Below are 20718 nucleotides of genomic sequence, written 5' to 3' on the forward strand. Positions count from 1 at the left end.
ATTTGCATAGACACGAGGTGGGGAACAACTAGCTGAAGAGCGATAATGCAGAAATAGAGCTGCAGAGTGGGGAGGAGTGAATTACAAACTGAATGTAAGTCAACAGTGTCACACTGCTGTTTAAAAAAGCAAACATCTTACTGAGATATATAAACAGGACTGTCATGTGGAATAGATAAGGAGCAATCCATCCACTCTCTTCACTGCTGGCAAGGTCACAGCTGGAGCAACATGTCGGGTTGGGGCATCATGCCTGAAGAAATATGTGAAGCAGTTTGAGGACCCAAAGGAACGGTGCAAAGGTCTTCAGGGATTTAGAAATGAGCTGGAAAGGCAGCTAGAGAGAACTGAAAGAGATGAAGGGGAAACCCACAAAAAACACCACTCTTCAGAGGGAAGACTGAAGGGAGACAGGATGACAATAGCATATATTGTGACAAGAGAGGAAAATAAATCATTTTCTACATCTGCTGTGTTTGAGGCTGAAAGGCATTGTAGCACAGGAGGTTCAGATTACACATTAAGAAAAAGAGGGTTTGCTCTAAGGATAATTAAGTAATGTAGCAGACTCCCAGCAAATGGTGAGTTTGCATTGTTACGGATTTGAAGAACACTTTAGACAAGCATCTGATTAATCCTGCCTTGAGGCAGGAGGATAGACTAAGTAACTTCTTGAGATCTCATGCTGCTTATGCTTTAGGATTTTTTGTGGTCCAAAGACAGAACACTTTGTCTGTTGAAAACCAGATTTGAAAGAGAACAAAAATCTTATAATGTGGTCAGTTTATTTCTAAACTAGTTCTGTTTCAGTTCATTTGAGTTCAGGAGTCTGCAAGGGAATGCTTAAGTGAACAAAGACATACCACTTTCTGCTAAAATCTAAATGGCAAATGAAAACATTTGGACTTCCACATTTTCATTAATAATTCACAGTATGGGAGCCACATTAAAAAAAACCTGTCTTAGATCATGACTGAGACCCATGTTCTAGAAGCAGCAAAATAGGGAAAGTGCTCACTTCTGGCTTCCCTGTCATTTCTTTAAATCAACAACAGCTCCAAGCTCAAACTGAAGACTTGTTAGTGATATGAAAGCCTGGCTTGTCCCATGCTGTCTATGATGCTCAGCACATCATAAATAGCTTTTGCTTTTATTTTAAGCACATTTATTTTCACACAGGTTTGTTTGTGCCCAGCTACCGAATCCTGTGTTAGAGAGCATCAGTGTCATTGATACGCCAGGAATCCTTTCTGGAGAAAAACAGAGAATTAGCAGAGGTAAGTCCCAAGTTCAGTTATCTTCCGCATGACACTAGTGAAAACCAAAGGGATCCTATATGAGTTTCACCTCAACCTGTACAAGCTGTAGACAGAAAACCTCTCAGAGTTACAGCATGACTTTGCGAATCAAGTCCAAAGGGGCATTGGTAATCTGCTATAGAGAATGTAAATGCTTTCAGGGAAGGTTGCTGACAAGGTCATCAGTACCTATGTCTCAGTCCAATATTTCCCAGTGGAACAGATTTCCATCAGAAAGACTCAATTAATACCTGTCTACTTTGCAGAAACACTTACTTTCAGTGACTTATTGATGAGCAAGGCTCCCATGGCAATCAGTGTGGTTTCTTTCCAGTTGACCTCCTGGCAGGTTTCTTGCACTATCCGGTCTTCCTAGATCTAGCACAGGACTGGATTGGGCTTAAGAATCACTGGCACCCAGGTTCCTCATTGCAATGGGGAATGTGGAAATCTTGGAACACCCTAAATGGATCCGATGACTAGCACAGTGTCTTAATGAACTTCTGAGTGTCTCAGTCTGACCCTCTGCAGTGGGAAAAATTTCAGTACTTCAAATCTAACATCTGTAGTCACTTATTACTCCATAAGGTAATAGTGGCATAGTTCACATTTCTTGCAGGTTCCTTAGACAAAGCTGGTAGCTATGCATCATCTCACTGGAAGAAAGCCAAGAGTAGCAATTGCAGCATTCAAGCTGGAGAAGATTAATTCTCATTCACACTGCCTATTAAGAATGCACAATTAAGTTTCAGCAGCACAGGCTGTACCCCAAGTTCTAAGGCCTTTCCCATACTTCGAAGTTCTGTCCCATATGGTTTCTGATGACTCATGCTTTTCCCACTTCTGTAACACTCCTTTGCATTGAAATTGTTCTTGAAAATTTTGTTTTCACTTTAAATTGAGGAACCACCTTGCACAGAGCCAGGTCTTGTTTGTTTTACTGGAATTTTCCACCACAGGGACCTTAGCTAAAGAAGCATTGGTAAAGCTATAAAGGACAGCTAGAGTTAGTTGAAAACTCACACTGAGGTTTTTTCAACATGGCTCTCTGCACTGCTAGAGGATAAAAACTCCTTCCAGGCAGCCTGCAAAAGGTAGCAAGATGCACAAGCCTTCAGAAGGTTGAAAACCATGGTGTGCAAACATTCTTTCCTTCGGCAAAATGTGTGCCCAGGTGGCCAAGGAGGCCAGCAATATCTTGGCTTGAATCAGAAAACAGCTTGGCTAGGAGGACTAAGGAAGATAAAATCCCCCTGTGCTTGCACTGGTGAGGCTGCAAGTCAAGTGCTATGTTCAGTTCTGGGTACCTCACTACAACAAAGACTGGTCCCAAGAAGGGCAACAGAGCTGGAGAAGGCTCTAGAGCACAAGTCTTATGAGGAATGACTGAGGTAAGTGGGACTGTTTAGCCTGGAGGAAAAGAGGCCGAGGGGAGACCTTATCATTCTCTACAATACAGGATGTTGTAGCGAGGTGGGTGTCAGTCTCTTCTCCCAAGTAAGAAGTGATAGGGCAAGAGAAAGTGGCCTCAAATTGTGTCAGGGGAAGTTTAGATTGGATGTTAGGAAAAATTTCTCCCCCAGAAGGATGGTCAAGCATTGGAACAAGCTGCCCAGGGCAGTGGTGGAGCTGCCATCCCTGAGGTATTTAGAAGATGCTTAGGGACATGGTTTAGGGGTAGACTTGGCAGTGCTGGGTTAACAGTTGGACTCAATGATCTTAAAGATCTTTTCCAAACTAAACAATTCTGCGATTCCCACAGCTACTCTATCTAGTAAATGCCAGAAGTGCTGATGAACAGCTGTTAAGTTAGGAAAGTCACTGGTGCACTTTGACCCAAGCCAGTAATGCCTCTCCAAACATCTGGGAAAAACTGAGGGAACATTCCTCATAAGCAGAGAAGACTAAAGGGGAGCCCTAATTCTCTAAGCTTTTGCATGCTATACCTATTTGTAGGACTGCCTCAAGCACATGGCACAAGTTCTTCCAGAACAACTTCTCTGTCCTTAATGCAATTAAGTGCTTGTGTATTGGCCCTCTGACTATTGTGTGGTCATTCCATGCTCTTGCCAGAAGGCGAGAACTCTAGATGGAGCACAGCCATCTTCTGCTCATCCTACCATCCCAGGAATTTGCTCTGCTACATTTCAAATAAGATAAGGGGGCTGTCACAACTTGACAGTCAGCTGACATAATAGCAACAATTCAGAGTACAGGGTAGGTGGGATCTTGCTAAGTCACTAATTATATCCAGGACAACCTGAAATGGTCCTGTGGACCCTGTCAGATGGCCTTTCATTCAATAGCTAGAGGACAAGTTCCTCATCTGGTTTAAATCAACATAGCTTTGTTGAAGTTGGCAGAACTCCAGCAGTTTCTGTCTGCAGGGGATCCAGCCCAGGGAGCAGAAAGAGTCAAGTGTGCTGAGGTGCTTATGTTTAGGAAGGGCTGCTGCCAGGCATTGGCTTGAGTTTATCTCAAGGAAGCTAGTGTTTGAAAGGGAGTGCTCACCTTCCAGCTCCCATAGAAGAGGAATAGGAAAAAGTGGTGAGGCTGGTGCCTCTACCACCAAGCTTATGAGCCAGCTGCCCTCATTACAAGTTGGTTTTGGAGGCAGAGCAATAGTGTGGTACTAAAACCTGTTGACACAGCAAAATGCTCCTGCCTTTGCAGAATCATTAGGTTTGGAAGGGGCCTCTGGAGATCACCTAGTCAAACCACCCTGTAAAGGCAGGACCATATCAAGTAGGTTACACAGGAATGAGTCCAGGCGGGTTTGGAACGTCTCCAGAGAGGGAGACTCCACAACCTCCCTGGGCATCCTGTTCCAGTCCTCTGCTGCCCTCAACAAATAAGTTCTTCCTCATGTTGAGGTGAGACTTCTTGCGTTTTAGTTTATGGACATTTCTCCTTGTCCTGTCACTGGGCACAACCTTCCCAGACTGCCCAGATTTCATTCAGGAATGAAGCAAGACCTGAGGGAATTTTACAGACATTTCCCAAGAGATACTTTGGAGTTTCTTAACTACTGGGAACAGGGGAGTTCTTCATGGCCCTATTGTTTTCTAGTAGTAGGTTTTAAGACCCTCAGACTGGGGTACCTGTGACATAAGGAGGGGGAAGGGAGTGGACAGTAAAGCAGAAAGAGGAAAAGTAAACATGCAAAAGAGGTGGCAGGCTTTCCCAGCCTGCCCATCCCATGAGAACCAGCAGCATGTCTAAAAATAGGAAATTCCTCTCGCTGGGAACATCACAAGTCTGTCTCCTTTCCCATTAGACATCAAGAGCATTAGCTAATCTATACAGCGCCAACTTAGCAGATTACCATGGTATCAAAGTTTAGCAATCCATGAGGGCTGCTTTATACCCCTGAATTTCAAGGCAATAGCTGTTCCTGTTACTGCATCCATGTTTCAAGGAGCAGGAGCAAGGAAAGTGGGTTTAAAGCAGTGATTCAGTGGGCAACACCAGGTTCTGAAGCTTTTTATTTGGCTGAACTCAACTGTAAATTAAATTCACTGCCTTGTTGCTGTTGGAAGGACTAATGTGACAGATAATGCAGTCCCTTCCCCAATGGACAGACAGTGTGCAGAAGCACCAGTGTTAGTACTTGCAAGCAGGCAGCATCCTGTAGCTAGCAGCAGGGGGTTGCAAATGCAAGCTTTCCTCCAAGGAGTATTGTGTAATTCTAAAGAGCTCTGCACTGGTTTTCTTCCAGTACACCACTACATGATCATAAGCACCACCTTCCCCCCACAGCAGCCCATGAAGTTTCCCAGTAGCAGACCTGCAATTTCAGGCCTGCCAAGCAGTTGAGGGGAATGCAGTCTGTCATAGCTGAAGTCCACATCCCCTTGGCATACAATGAGATCACCAGCACTGACACAGCTGCTGCTGCTCTCAGGCTCTGATAAAAAAGGATGGTCAAGGAGTTGCCTGCAGTGGTTTGTCCTACTGAGCTGTGTCTCATGTACTTTGTGATGGGCACCCATGGTGTGACAGGTAAGGTAGCTAGACCCCTAGTTTTTAAAGGCTTGGGGGGAAGTGTTCCAAGGATGTCGTGGCCTAAAGCATCCTGCCCTTCACTGCTTCTGTATTATCCTTGCCTGAAGGAAAGCCATTTCTTTTCGGGTCTTTTTCACATACCGGAGCATGGATCTATGTCTGCACTTAAAGAGCTAGTCATTGTATTCCTTCATCTGTCCTTCTTTCTTCTGTTGTTTCCAGCTGAGCATGAGGCAACAGCAGGCTGCAGAGATGCCTACAGGGGAGATATTTGTTTTGTCTGCTTTGAGAGTTTTATAATATGGGTGCTACCCACTTGCAAAACACTGTTCTGGTGTCACATAATGAGCCAAGGCTATCCTGCTGGGAGGGAAGACAAGGAAGGAATGACTACTGAAGTGAGTGAGGGTAAAGGGGAGGACCACAGGTTAGGTCATGTAGTACTTCAGAACAGGAGTTAGGACTTTCTCATAATTCATCATCTTGTACAGTCTGCCATGCTAATTGAGCCACCTAATAACAGCAACTCATGCACTTCAGTAGTGGTACTATCCCTGGGGGGCTGGGCCTGACATGCTCTGCTGTCAGTCTCAACCTGCACATGCCCTGAGCTGGACAGATTCAAGTCTTCCAAGTTCAGTGATGCCTCAGCCAAGCAGTATGTGATCCCTGTTTCAGGGTGATACTTCCTGAATATATATCCTGAGCGCTTACTTCATTTTTACCCTATATATATATATATATATATGTACATAGGCAATATATGTATCACCTCCTCCCTTCCCCACATTAGTAGAGCACAGGGTCCTAGCCACAGGTCAGGACTGACAGCATCATTCCCCATCAGCTTTCTTGCCAGTATGCACTATTCCAGCCTTACACCCAGTTCCATTCTGCTGACTGCGGTACAGCCCAGGCTTCCCACAGCCAAGACGAAAAAAAGCCCCACAAGCTTTGCTTGCTGTGCCTCCTGGGAAGGAGAATTCCCAAGTGACCAGCAGCTTCAGCACTAGGGATATTTAGTCACTCAGAAGCCTGACAGTGAGAAGAAAAACGCTAATGGCAAGAGTCTTGGGCAGTGCAGAGCTCTCAGACTTGACTGTGTCTCAAATAGCCATGCTTGGAAGGGAAGGGCAAATACCAAGGGAATTGATGTTCTCCCATTTCATGTGAAGTTGTTTAGGGTACAATGGCAACAAGAAAATATTTTTTCTAAAGAGCCTTGTCATGTGTTCTAGCAACAGCATGATACACAACTGAAAGCATCCACCCTGAAAGCCTCTAAAAGGGAAGCATTTCAAATATTTGCTATAATACTCCCTACTGGTGATGTTTGCTTATATCTTGTATTTCAATCCGCCTGGCAGGGTAAAAGTGCACTGCTTAGTTTTAACTTCCCACTTCACCTTCATTGCTGCAGTGAGGCAGCCTCTCCACCAACTTGCCTGATTTTAGCACAGTCTCACAAACACTGTACTGCTGAAAGGCTCAGTTCCTGCAGTCACACAGCTCTGTGCTTCCTCTAAAAGCAACCCAAGAATGAGCAGAAAATCTGCACAATTCCTTTTGTTCATAGAAATACATGAAGCTGTGAGCCTAACTTTTCTGACCTGTAAGGAGGGTGCAGAGAAAAACCTCATGATTGTGTTTGGGTTTTGGAAAGACCAAACCATGATTTTGTTTAGGGAGGGGGTTTGCCTTCATGATTTCAGTTGGAAACAGTGCTATATTTTGCAGTTCCTGAAGTGGAAGAGAAAGAAATAATGCAAAAGAACAGAGATTAAATAGCACACAGATAGAAAGGGCTGTGCTTTTCTTTCTTATTCCTGTTAACATATACAAGCACTTAATTTGTAACAAGTCTGATTTTTAGAACAGCTGTTCAGTTTGTCCATTGTATCATCTACTGTGCACTCCAGCAATATCCTACAGATCTGATTTCATCAAGGAAAGATAGTCATGCCCATCAGTATCTCATCAATTTGCATTATTCATGCTCATGTATTCTCTCATCACTGAGTAACAGTGGAGAAGGACTGTTTCCTGGTCACTGGTACCAGCTACCAGTTACTGATGGCCATTTCAGGTCAGGTTTTCAAACATGATTTCTCCTTAGATTTAAACTATGTATACTGGGAGAACTCTGTATTTGGACACAATAATAAAAAGACTTCCTTGGAATTCCAGCTTCTCAGTGCTGCTGTGTACTGACCACTCTGGAGAACTTAGCCTATATTCAGATGCCTTCTGAGGTCTCAAAATCTGCCTAGGAACTGTTTCCTGAATTGGCCCAAGTACCAGAAAATTCTCAGTCCATCTGTCACAAATGACAAAGACATAAACATGTAAAGGGTAGAGGGGAGGAGGTCTGCTGTGTGGACAGAAGCTAAACAGGATGTTACAATGAAACTTTGTTCTGGACAATGCTATCCTTAGTTTTGCTCCACATGATTTCAGTGTGCTTAGTGAGATTTCACTCATTTTCCACTGACATAAAGCAAGAGCCCTGTCAGGCTCCTGGCCCTGAAACATGAAAGCTAAAGCCTGCCAGTGCAGGTACTGCTTAATGTTAATGTTAGCATTAGGAATATGACACCCACTCATCTTTCCTAGCCACAAACATAGGTAGGTTTTCTATGCTTTTAGTCCTTTTTACTTTGCTTTGGGAAACTATGTCTCCAAAACACGTTAGTATTTCCATTAGTTCTTGGTACTGAGAAGGAGATGCAGGGCACTGGCTGGAGGAAGTAGCTCCTAGTGCCGTGAATCAGCAGCTCCAGGACAGATTATTTCTTTGAGCATAAGCAAAGGCAGAAGTGATCAGTATCTGAGTCCTGCTTTAGAAATTATGACATGCAACATTCATAGAAACCTTTTCCTGCTGAAGGACTTCTGTCTACTTCCCAACACACCCACAGGTGTACATTACAGGAGTATCTATATCCCTGTGGAAGGCAGCCACTTCCAGGGAGGAGTATGGCAGCATTTTACAAAGACAGTTTAGGATGAGCTGCAGTGACGTATATCCAATACTCATCCCTTGCTTTTCATGTTCCCTTCTGTCCTCTCCTTCCTGGCACCACCAGCTCCCACCTTGAGAGAAACTTGCTCAAATCACTGTTCTTCTACCCAGTCCTAGCTGTTTCATCTCATTCTCCCCTGTCACCTCCTCTGTGTACTGCATCATCTCTCCCAGGGTCTTAAAACAGCTACCTACCCTGCTTCCCACTCACTGTGTGTGTCCTCAAAGGGATGTGTCACTTCCCCCTCTCTTCCTTCCTTTTCTTCTTCTGACCGTCATGTTGCTTTACTTCTCCTTTGCTTACAGCCATCTGTCACACTCGGGTAACACCTGCCCCTCCTGGCACATTCTCCCTCTCCAGTGTGGGCCGTCTGCTTGTTTTGCCATGATGTAGTTGTCTTTGAAGGACTTTCAGGTGGGACATCGCCATGACCAGATAGACTAAGCCTCCAAACCCTATTATTCAATTTAAAATTCAGATAAAGCCATTAGCTTCCTGGAATAGGCATTCATTTCATCTTCAAAAGCTGCTCCCTCTCTAGGTAGTCAGCATTTGTTGTGCCAGCTATCCCATCTTCTGATGCTGTCCTCAGATACAGAGCCAATCTATCCTGACAGATAGGGACATGGCCATAAAACTCTGCCCTATAGAGGGCTGCTGTCTGGTGAATATTCAACCTTTGGATAGCACCAGCTTTAAAAGAATGAAAAGGGAGCTCCCAGTGACTAAAATTCAGCAGGAAATAGGTCAACTACTAAAAACAGGAGCACAATTTAAAGCAGTAGTGGCAGCAAGCTGAGAAATACCGGGTGCAAAGCAGCATCTTTAGGGTTTTCAGGATTTCTTGATCTTACTATACCTGTTTCATCCCACCTGAACGCCACTACCACAGGGGATGTGGATGTAGTTTCATAAGACAGGAAATCCAGAATGCTTACTATCAGGCAAAAAACCAAAACAAAATAACCCAAAAAACCCAGAAGAACAAACAAAGCAACCAGTATAGCTACATAGTGAGAAATGCTGAACCAATACATGCACACTCATTCCTGGTTTAAACTGGCTTAAAATGTTACAGCCAGACAGATTTTATGCTGGGTCAGGTATCATCTGTGTTCCCACAGTCAGCATAAAGGCTGTATCATGCTTGGCCTGACTTGACAGAAATGTAATTGCATAATCCTGCCAGATCTTAGTGAAATGCATGCTGCCAGGTATTCCAGTAGTGCACAGACAAGTATTCACTAAGCCAGTCTGCCTTGTGGAGTCTAGGTGGCAGGGTGTCTACAAGAAGATCACTTTCTCTCTATGCTAAATCCACTGACTTGTCAGCTTTGAGTTAAAATCTGTTGAGTCGTTTTCACGCTGTCAAAAGGAAATCTGTCCCATAAAAAAAAACAAACCATCTGATAGAAGAAAGTTGTTATCATGTTCATCTTGTCCTCCTAGTACTGTATGCTTGGGATTCATGTTCACCTTATCTGGAGGTTGCGAAAGCTGCATCAGTGATACGAGAGAACATTTAAGTGTGCATCATTTTTTGTCAGAAATGCAAGTGCAGCCACGAACAGACAGGAATTACTGAGCAAAAAATTCTGCCCTTTTCATTTGTCTGAACTTCCCTGCAATGATGGTTTTGCATTTATGCAGCTTGGCAAGCAGATGGCTTCCCAAATGCCCTGTAACTTTAGAATAAAACTGTGCTGTGTTATGTGGATAGCTTCACCCATCACTGAAACACTGCCAAATCAGAGATAGTAACTGGCTGCTTTTATGAGAGGACTTAGCAACACTACAACACTAAGAAGGCATGAAGAAACATAACACATTTGCAGTGGAATGAGCAAGGGAATACTTCAAAAACTCCTAATTTGACTGTAGATCAAGATCAGTTCTTGGTCTAAGCTCACACACTGATAATCTGCCAGAAGAAAAAGTTAGGCCTTATGCACCTGTGAAATGAAAAAGGGGTAATAGGATGGAAATTAAAGTAAGGTTGTAATGCTGAGATTTAGTTACTGTGTGTGTTTTCAGGTGCTGAGTACCTCCAGCTCTGGCTGGATTCAGGCAAAAAGTCCTCAGTTCTCCATGCTATTGAAGAACCATCTGAAAATTAAAGCTTTGCTTAAGGAACAATCTACTCCTTTATGTGCTAACAGCAAAACTAAAATGTCAGCCCTGCAAATCACCAGTGTAGCGATTCTCTAGGCACTTGTCTGTGTGAGAAAACACCATCACAGTCAGACTCCAAGAAGATAGTTGTAAACAGAGGCCTGTCCCACCTGCCCTTTCTGGAGGTCATACTACATGTTAAGGAACAATACAACACTTATGATAAAGTGTCATCACTTAACAAAGTATACACACCTTGGTTTTTCTGACAGATACTTCTATACCGGAGAATACTTAGAACTGCACAGAGAGAGGTTTCTTGCTTTGCTGGGAACCAACAGGAGAGGTCTCACACATTCCCTAAGTGCCAAAGCTAGCGGGACATACAAGATGAATATCCATCCTTGGCAGTGTTCAAGCCCAGGTTGGATGAGGCCTTGGGTGACATGGTTTAGTGTGGAGTGTCCCTGCCCATGGCAGGGGGGTTGGAACTAGATGATCTCAAGGTCCTTTCCAACCCTAACTATTCTATGATTCTATGAGCTGTTTTTTTGTCTCAGTATGGAATGCAGATGAGTCCATACTGTTCTGCCTGCTCTGAAACGTCACCCCAAGTGTAACTCCCCCAGGGGTTTGTTCTCTCTTCAATGGCAGTATGCAGGACAGCTGTCAGGAGAATTTCCCCAAAGAAGCTGGGAAAGTCTAGTAATCAATTCTAAACATTTAATGAAGTCCAGAGGGACCTTCAAGACTGACTGTTACTGTAGCAGCTGGAAACACACAAGAGGTCTGAGCAGATACTAATGCCCTCTTTTTGTTGGGTAGAGCAAGTTTTTTGTTGGTAAATAGGAAAGAGAAGCTCACAGAACAGATACCTTCTAAGTGCTGTTGTGGATCCAGGCTTGATACATGATAAAAATCAACAGAGCTAAGCACCTAAAGATACTTCTGCTATAATCCTGAGACCGGGACAGATCAAAGGGTTATGGTCAGTCTCCCAAGCACTCAGCTAATACCAAGACTGGAATGCCACACTTTATAGGTACAGACACCTTCCCCACCTTATCCTAGCCCCTATTAACCACAGGGAGGCTAACTGGCTGTTCCTCTGCTATCAGAGGGAACCTGTCTGCATGATCTGTGACAGGACATTACTGTAGCATTGCAGTGTGCCTTAGAAAGCATGACTGTTTTACCCTTGATCCTCCCAAGAAAAAGGCTGGAAAAAGTAGTCATGGTGCCATGCAAACACATGCCAGCTTGACAATAAAGCATCCCAGTCAATGAGATTTGACAAGATTAAACGCACAAACATCTCCAAACAAAGTCAGCCTGACTCATTGCTTCCATGGTGAAAAAGCAAGCTGTGTAGCTCTGCATATGAAGAAAAAACTCTCCTGTCATGCTAAGTGGTTTCCAATACAGCCCAAGCAGAATGGAACATTAGGTGTGGCTATATATGCCACGTTGAAAGGGGAGAGTGGTCCCCATTTGCAAACTCACTGATCTGTGTGCAGAGCAACAACTTACAGCCTGAACCCAGTCCACATGAAATAAGGTATCTGTATTGACTTTGTCACGCTGCTAGTGCCTCCTAGAGCAATTTGGGAAGGGGTCAGCACACATGGCTTTACAGCAGATAAGCAGTTAGACCTATGGAGGTGAGCTCATTACAATGAGAACATTTAAGGTTAAAAAGCTGTTAATATCTGAAAGCAAGCAGGACCAAGTTTATTCCAACTGTAAGAAGATCTGACTCATGCTTTGTTACTGAGGTTAGACAGACAGACTAGACAAGCTATATGGACATCAATATAATATATTGAATGCTCAGCAGGTCTTTGTCAAAGGTAATGCTAATTCTGCATTATCTGGAGTTCTCAGCATCAAACATAACTGAGCAAAGAGCCAGGGTCCATCACTGCTTACTGCTGCTAGAGAAGGCACCAGTGTCCTAACTGAGCAGAAGGTCACTGGTGAGACAGACATCCCTCTTCCATCCAGTTTCTGTAGATCCCATGGAAAAGAGCAGAGCAAGCTGTCCACGTCCAAGAGCATGCCACCACCCCAAACCCCTTTTCTTGTAAAAGGAAAACTATAATAGAACAAAGCAAAACTCTGCCCGATAATAATGCTTTGTAGTTGTGCAAGTTCTCAGTAGTAAACATTTAATACCAATTTATCTAGCTGAAGAGAAAGTTGACCTGACTTGAGAGCCAGGATTCCACCCCAGTTTGCTTAGTCACTAGGAAAAGTCTAGTGGCAAAAATCAAGATCAGAGCTCAGCAGTCTTCTTTCTGTAGTTCTGAACTAATGACTATGATTTACTGGGTGTCCTCTAGGTTTTTAAGAGGACAGAAAGGAGAAAGGGAGGAGCACTGAACTAATTGTCATACATTTATTCATGAAAGCCAAGATTAAAATAGTAAAAGGATTTGAATGCAAGTAGCATAAGCTCTTCTAACAGAATACCACACTCTGGCAACACAGATAACCCCAAATATCACACAGCATAGAGAGCCTGAAAGAGCGAAGGGAGAACATCAGCTTCTCAGTGAGGCTGAGAGGTGAAAAACCACCGCAGAGCTAGGAGAGAAGGTCATGTTGTTGTTGTTATTGCTGGCTTTTAAAAAAACATCACCACCACACCATTTATCATGCTCTGTATTGCCTAGAGACACACCCAAGTCTAACACTGTGCATCCATTATCCTTAGTTCTGAGGCACAAGAAATTTGAACCCACAGTTTGTAGCTTGAGTCCACTTCTGGTGTTCACAGCAATGCTGTCTGCTAAGCATCAAGCACTTAGCAAAGTAAACACAAATCATTTTGCTTTGTGCACATGCAGAAGGTATGACAGGATGGTTACTCGGGTAAGACAGGTTATTTGCATCCTGGGTTTTGAATTGAATGGGACAGTCTCGCCAAACTAGACAAGACCTGAGGGTTATTAAGCAGTAGAGACACGCATCTCAAACCAGTCTGGGTGCAAGTACTGCAATTATCCAGCATTCTGCAGCCTTTGTATGCTATGCTGATGGCCAGTAATTCAGAAACTAGGCCTCTCTTGTTGCCAACATGCAAAACTTCTGCCATAGCTGTTCGAGTATAGCAATTTCCTTGTGATATGAATTTAAATGAAGCATCTGTAGCACAAGTTCAGGATTTCTTTGGGGGATTTGTTAAGATGATGAGAGCCATCCTTAACTCTGTGCACCTTGGGTGTTTCAGTGTGAAGGACAATGCCTCATCTCGACCTTTGATGAGGAATGATGTTTCACATTGCCTTTATCAAGCTACCTGATCTTACTGGGGCAGCTTACTCTTTGCAAGCTTACCCTCAGATGGCATAGCTCTGGTACAGCAAGTAGGCTTCTTTACTCACATGCATGTGCATCTCAGCTTCTCCTCCACCCCTTGCAGGTTATGACTTTGCTGCTGTACTGGAGTGGTTTGCAGAGCGGGTTGACCGCATCATTCTCCTTTTTGATGCGCACAAGCTGGACATCTCCGATGAATTCTCTGAGGTCATCAAGGCCCTGAAGAACCATGAGGACAAGATGAGAGTTGTTCTCAACAAGGCTGACCAGATAGAGACTCAGCAGCTGATGCGGGTGTACGGTGCCCTCATGTGGTCCCTGGGAAAGATCGTCAACACTCCGGAGGTCATCAGGGTCTACATTGGCTCCTTTTGGTCCCATCCTTTGCTCATCCCTGACAACCGCAAGTTGTTTGAGGCAGAGGAACAGGACCTGTTCAGGGATATCCAGAGCCTGCCCCGCAATGCAGCCCTGAGGAAGCTGAATGATCTCATCAAGCGAGCACGGTTGGCCAAGGTAGGTGTTGGCATAGAACCCCTCAGGCATTCAGTTTGGACTGTCTGCAGTATGGAGGCTTTAGGGGAGTGGTTTCGGCCAGTTTGGCTCGCAGAGCTGGTGGATCCTGCTTTCTATCCATCCCATTTCACTCAGGCCTAGCATATTAGTCCTATGCACTTCAAGGAAGAAAGCACCTCCTTTTCTTGGTGCTTCAGTCATGACAGGCTACAGTGACAAAGGTAGCTGCAGATCAAAGCAGGTAGCACTTGAAGGGATCTGGAAAGTTGCTGTGTGGTTGCAACTTGAGAATTAAGACCTTTTCAGTGTGTCAGAACCAAGGGAATTGGTAAGCTCTAGCTCTTTTACCTTAAACTTCCTTAGCCAAGAGAAGTACCTGGACACAGAGAAGGTGGAGACTCGCAAGAATGGCAAATAAGCCTGCTGTATCTCTGGATATTTGAAATGAGCTGAATGAAGCCCCTCAGAATCCAAGGAATAACCCCATATAAATTGAGAAGAGAGATCAAAGATCCCTAGAAAGCCCTCTGTGCAAGGGTCTTCATTCCTAAGAAAAAACACAATGTCACAAGTTAAGGACTGGTGTTCCTACTAAAACAGTAAAAATAGCCGAGAGAGCTCCAAAAACCATTATGTTTGGTTTGAACTGGCAAGGGACTATTCCCTGGAAGGCTATTCCCAGTGAAAGAAAAAAAACCACACCACTCCCTCCAGGAATTGCATATGAATGTTACTGTATGACCAGGACTCATACACTGTCTTCACCTTGTCCTAGCACAGGTAGAGCCCACAGCTGAGCAGCACGTAGTACTGCAGCAATAATCAGTAGGTACAGGCAAGCTGAGGAGCTGAGCTTGTTCTTCAGGGTGGGGCAAGATGGGATTGAGTCCTGGGTACAGATACTCTTGCTGGGAACAATTTCCCAGTATGCTCTTTAACACTTGTCTTCTTCATTCTGTATCATTTAATGCCCTTCAGGTCCATGCCTACATCATCAGCTCCCTAAAGAAGGAAATGCCCTCCATGTTCGGGAAAGACAATAAAAAGAAAGAGCTTGTTAACAACTTGGGAGAGATTTATGCCCGGATTGAACGGGAGCATCAGATCTCACCAGGAGACTTCCCCAATCTGAGAAAGATGCAGGTAAGCAGTGACATCTTGGCCAGATCACCAAGCATCCAAGGAGAGCATTAGAGTACCTCAGGGTATATGACAGAAGCCACGCAGACACTGATTGTTGTTGTGATTGTTGGGAAAGGCCTGTTACAAGCCTTGCAATATGTGCAGGCTATATTTGGCCATGAACATTTTTGCACATAGAGCTCGTGTGAAGCTACAGCTGCCTTCATTTCTCAGATCTCTGCCTGAATAGCACTTGACGGCAAATTATTTCTTCTGGTTTTCTTTATTTTAAATTCCAGGTTCCACTTACAGATTTTCCAGGCCTAAGAATATTTGTAATGTATATTAAAAGAAAAACTGTAACTAGAAAAAGTTATACATATGCCCCCCTCCTCAAGAGCTGCCTTTTTTTCCCCATCTTCTAGTTCACTCTGTATATAGAAAGAGAGAAAGGAGCCTGTGGAAACTTAAAGCCCCTCTTCTGTTTTAAACAGGGAAGCAGGTTTTCTGTTCTGCAGAGCTAAGACCTGACCCAGTGTTCATGCAAGTCAAAGACTTCAAAGAACATTGGATCAGAGCCTTGAATTGTATATTCAGACAATGCTGGACACTGCTACATTGCTGCATGGCTTCAGTCCAAGCAGAAACCTGTTCTGAGTTGCTAGCTGTTGAAGTCATTACTAGCTCCCTATGGAAAACACACCCATCTGCTCTTTTTCTTTTGTGAAGTATATTTTTCATAAGTTCTTGGGAATGAGATCTATGGAGTGTATCCAATAGATGATCCCATTCACTCCTTGTTAAAATATGTGTTTAAAAATAACTGTACCAATCCAGAAGGAGTGAATAGTGTGGATTTAACAAGTAGAGGGTGAAGGATAAAGCTGTAGGTCATTGTGCAGTTTTTAGAAGAGACTTACCTGCAGGCCCTGCTCAAAGCACTTTTGCTTAGCTGTGAAAATTACAGACTGAGCCATGCTGTAAAGACATGCTCACCTCTTTACAGGCATACTACTGCCTTTATGGCTTCTGAAAGATGCCCTGCATGCTGATAAATACAACAGGCTTTTCCTAGAGAAACATCTCCTTCCCAGAATGCAGAGGGGGAGGGAATGCAGAGCACTGGCTGGAGGATGTAGCAAGAGTTGCAGAAGCAGTTTGCCTTGAACAATTTGGTCTACAGGGAGATTGCTTCTATGTAACTTGGAAAGGAGGAGTCTTACTTGCATATGGCCATCATCTTGGCCTTTGGGTAAACCACTTCCCTTCTCACCATGTACCCTGCCAGCCCCCTTTGTTAGCCGAGATCGTTTTCTGTAGGGCTTAAAGAGCTTTTAAGTAAGAGAGTTTAAGCCAGAGAGAGGCCATCACATGCTGAGGAGCAGGGCTATCAGAGGAGGGAATGCTGAGCTCCCCACTCCTCCTCTGCAATAGCAGGTTTTTCTGAGCCAAGTAGCAGCCAGTCATCCCTCTCTACACTGTTACTGCACTGTGTATGGCCATGTTGCTCACATCTTGCTGTGTTGTCCCACTTTAAGGATCAGTTGCAAGCCCAGGATTTTAGCAAGTTCCAGCCCCTGAAGAGCAAGCTGCTGGAGACAGTGGAAGACATGCTGGCTAATGACATCGCCCAGCTCATGGTGCTCGTACGCCAGGAAGAGTCACAGCGGCCAACCCAGATGGTGAAGGGAGGAGCCTTTGAGGGCACCTTGCATGGTCCATTTGGCCATGGCTATGGCGAAGGCGCTGGTGAAGGGATCGATGATGCGGAGTGGGTGGTGGCCAGGGACAAGCCCATGTATGATGAGATCTTCTACACACTCTCACCTGTTGATGGTAAAATAACTGGTGCCAATGCAAAGAAGGAGATGGTGAGGTCAAAGCTGCCCAACACGGTGCTGGGCAAGATATGGAAACTGGCTGACATCGACAAAGATGGCATGCTGGATGATGAGGAGTTTGCCTTGGCGAATCATCTCATTAAAGTCAAGTTGGAAGGTCATGAGCTGCCAAATGAGCTCCCTTCCCATCTCCTCCCTCCATCCAAAAGGAAAGTAACAGAGTGAAAGGAAAGTTACAGGGGAGAGGCAAAGGGAATGGGGGGAGAAAAGATCTAGAAAAACATGTTTACTTAAATTATACCTTTAGAGGTGAGATCAACTTTGGATTTATACTTATTTTGTTGTATGAAGAAAAAAAGCAAAGAGAACAAAAAAGTCCAGTCCTTCACGGTAATATGCAATTAACTCTTCCAGTGTAACATCCCTGCTTTCTAATGTGTAGTCTGTAAATATGAAGGTAAGGAAAGTATGTTGAGATTAGGAGGATCTGATAAGCAGGAGCAGAAGAAAAACTGAAGTGGGCTGCATTTTTGAGTGAAGTAGGCACTAATGGAAACCTGCTAACTGCCACTATCACTCCTGAGCTTTGGCTGCACCCTCTGCTCTTAAATGAGTCTCACAAACTTCAGGAGACAGAGATCTTGATAGCAAAGAGGAAACCACGAAGTCTCCTAGCTATTGGCCAAACTAAAGAGCACTTCCTGATTGACAAACATAAGCCCACACTAAAATACTAGTTACTAGACCCCAGAGTTAAAACTTTTAGGCGCCTTGATTTACTGTTAGATTAAATATTACAAGTGTTTCCCTGTCCTTAAAGACAAAAAAAGATGAATAAAATCTGAAACAGCTCTGAACTGGGCAGCTGGAGTTCCTCATTGTTTGCTGTGGGACAGGCACTGAGAATTCCCTATCGTCTCTACCTCCTGTTTTAGTCCCCAGGGGAGATAAGTTCTGCAGGCATGACAAAGAGAACCACCCCACAAGGAATACCGAAGGAGGGGGCACTAGAGGCAGACATCAGGTGGGTTGCAACACCACTCCCAGGCTCACTGAACATTTCATAACCAGTGGATAGTGTTTTCTCTTTGAACAGTGGTGTTGTTTATCATTCCTGTGAAGTGACATGTTTACTCTCATTGTGCACAGTGTAAGCTAAGGTCCCATTCTTAATGTAAAGATAGGAACCTGTCACTGTCGGGTAGGTAGATGGTCCATCATAAGAACAGAGAACACTGGGGCACAGGGTAGAGCTTGCTCTGCTACCTATGCCCCCACAAATGTAGCAGAGATGACAGCCTTCACCACTTTTCTCCTCACCACACGGTAACACTTGATCTCCAGAACCTCTGCCCTGAGCTAAGAGACCCTCTTCATCCTCTTTCGTGCTCTGAGGTTTTTGTTTTCAAGACCTGGTTTTGGCAGAAATCCCTCTATTTCCTATTTTCTTTCCTGAACACACAAACACACAGAGGCACTCTTCTGGGTTTTGTTGTTGCTTTGGAGCAGCGTGTTGTTCCAATTCCTGTTGTCACTTTATATAAGCTGAGCTCCTACTGTGATGAAAAACCAAGACAAGTGTAACTTATTTTATATCTCTGTGTTCATATTATATAGAGAAATATATTCTGTGTATGTAGGATGTGCTTATTGCAGTACATTTATCACTTGTCAAAAATTAACGCATTAACCTCTTTTGTACCCTGGTCCTAAAACATTATTAAAAAAGAAAGGCCAGATCTGTCTATTTCTTTACATAGCAAAATGAACTGCAGCTGATAAGGGGGAAAAAAGCAGGTTATTTCTCCATGCAGCAGAACGAGGAAATGATCCTTAGCACATTCCCAAATATGCACATACAGACCAGCCCTGCTGGCCCCGGGTGTACACTGATGAGTGACTGGTTAACATCTGCAACGTCTCCTTTCTCTTCTGGCAGGCTAATCGCAACCTCAGTACTTGCTGAAGCAAGTGGAATTGTACCCACCACTCACCTTGTTCAACATACGGGGAAGTAGCCACCAAATAATTAGGAAAAGGAATATATTGAAAGGGTTTTCACCTGCCAGTCAGACAAGAATGCTTCAGGTTTATCAAGATCTGAAAAGGACACAAAAAAACCCCACCAGTCTGTAACCTTGCTGGTTCTAATTTTGCTTCTGTTGCCATTGCCTTTTCTTTATGTGTTGATTACAGTGATTGTTATCCCCAGAATGGGACAGAGGGATGCACGAGTAAGACAGTGAGAGCAGTTAGGACTGTACTGGGGAAGCATGCAGAAAGAGGGTGCGAGCTGCAGTGGTTGGCACAGTTTCCATTTCGTGTTTGTACAGGAAAGAGGGGTGAGAGGAGATAATAGGGTGGAGACTAAGAAGCAATAAATGCACATTTAGAAAGTCAGCAGCGTGACTGTTACTCCAGTTCAACTACCCAGTAACCCCCAGTTTCACTGTCATTACAAGTGTGCTATCTGCTAATGCTGTCCAGGTCATTCTGTGGAATTGGCATCCGTCTGACTCCAGGTTGAGGCTGAAAAGAGTCCCCTGAATCAGCCCTTCGTCTAGGTGGGCATGATTTCCTGATGCCTGCTCATACAGCACATTGCTTGTGCTAGTCATGCCATGCTGAAATCTAGCTTGCTTAAAAAGCAACCGATAACTGGTTCCCTCAAAGGGGATGGCAGGCAAGGTCTGTTAGTCTTTTTCCAGTATATACCAGCAAGGTGCTCAGGTGAGCCAAAAATTCATTGTGATGGGTATCAAATGGCTTTCAGGGCACAAAATGTTTTGTGCTTGATAGTTAGGACATGTGAGCTCACAAACCCAACCACTATCTTGTTGCTAAAACACGCGTAGTAGATCAGTTTTCATTGCACCAACTGCAGTTATTCTTTAGCAGTCTCAAAAAAAGGCTTGCTGTTAAACAGGAAAGAGCAAGCGATTGTGTTGCTGGTAGCAGCAGTCCCCCACACCATGGCTAATCCACACCAGGGCTACAGCACATGCCACAGCTCCTGCATCTGCTCTGTGCGTTGTGCAGAGGCTCCAGCTCTACATCCCCACACCAGCCTCTCCAGGATGTGTCAGCAGGATTCACTCAGAAGGGACAGTGCTCTGCCAGCACAGGCCAAGTGCACAAAACCACCACAGCAGGGAAAGGTTCTTTCAACACTTGCTCAGAAACCACTTACGCTGTCAAGAGTGCAACTTCCCCAGTCATGTTGGAGGGGAAAAACCAACACAAGCATTTTAGTGACACACAGTTACTTAACACCATCGCGCTGTAGTTCAGCAACAGGGCAGGAGACAAAGCAACCCCATTACAGAGGGAACAGGACAGCCTCTTGAGAGGCTGTTCCCAGAAAGGCAGTTTACAGATAGTCTTCCATATTCAGATAAGTTTATCCTGTACATTTTACTTTCGTTAAGCTCTTCAGGAAGTTAAAAATCTAAACCACACTCCAACCCCCCACACCAAACC

The 20718-nt window shown here is 44.3% G+C and overlaps 1 protein-coding gene across 1 annotated transcript in view; it reads left to right on the top strand.

The window, feature by feature from the left end:
• The window catches only part of EHD3 (EH domain containing 3), a 30618-nt gene extending 11675 nt beyond the window's left edge, over positions 1 to 18943 (top strand). Inside the window, exons 3-6 of the mRNA XM_080616046.1 lie at positions 1180 to 1277; positions 13863 to 14275; positions 15254 to 15418; positions 16936 to 18943. Of these exons, the coding sequence (XP_080472172.1) occupies positions 1180 to 1277; positions 13863 to 14275; positions 15254 to 15418; positions 16936 to 17463 (1204 nt within the window). The 3' untranslated portion in view covers positions 17464 to 18943. The remainder of the gene's footprint in view (positions 1 to 1179; positions 1278 to 13862; positions 14276 to 15253; positions 15419 to 16935) is intronic.
• The last annotated feature ends 1775 nt before the right edge of the window (positions 18944 to 20718 follow it).

Source organism: Psittacula echo, assembly GCF_963264785.1.
Source record: "Psittacula echo genome assembly, chromosome: 4".
Lineage (NCBI taxonomy): Eukaryota > Metazoa > Chordata > Aves > Psittaciformes > Psittacidae > Psittacula > Psittacula echo.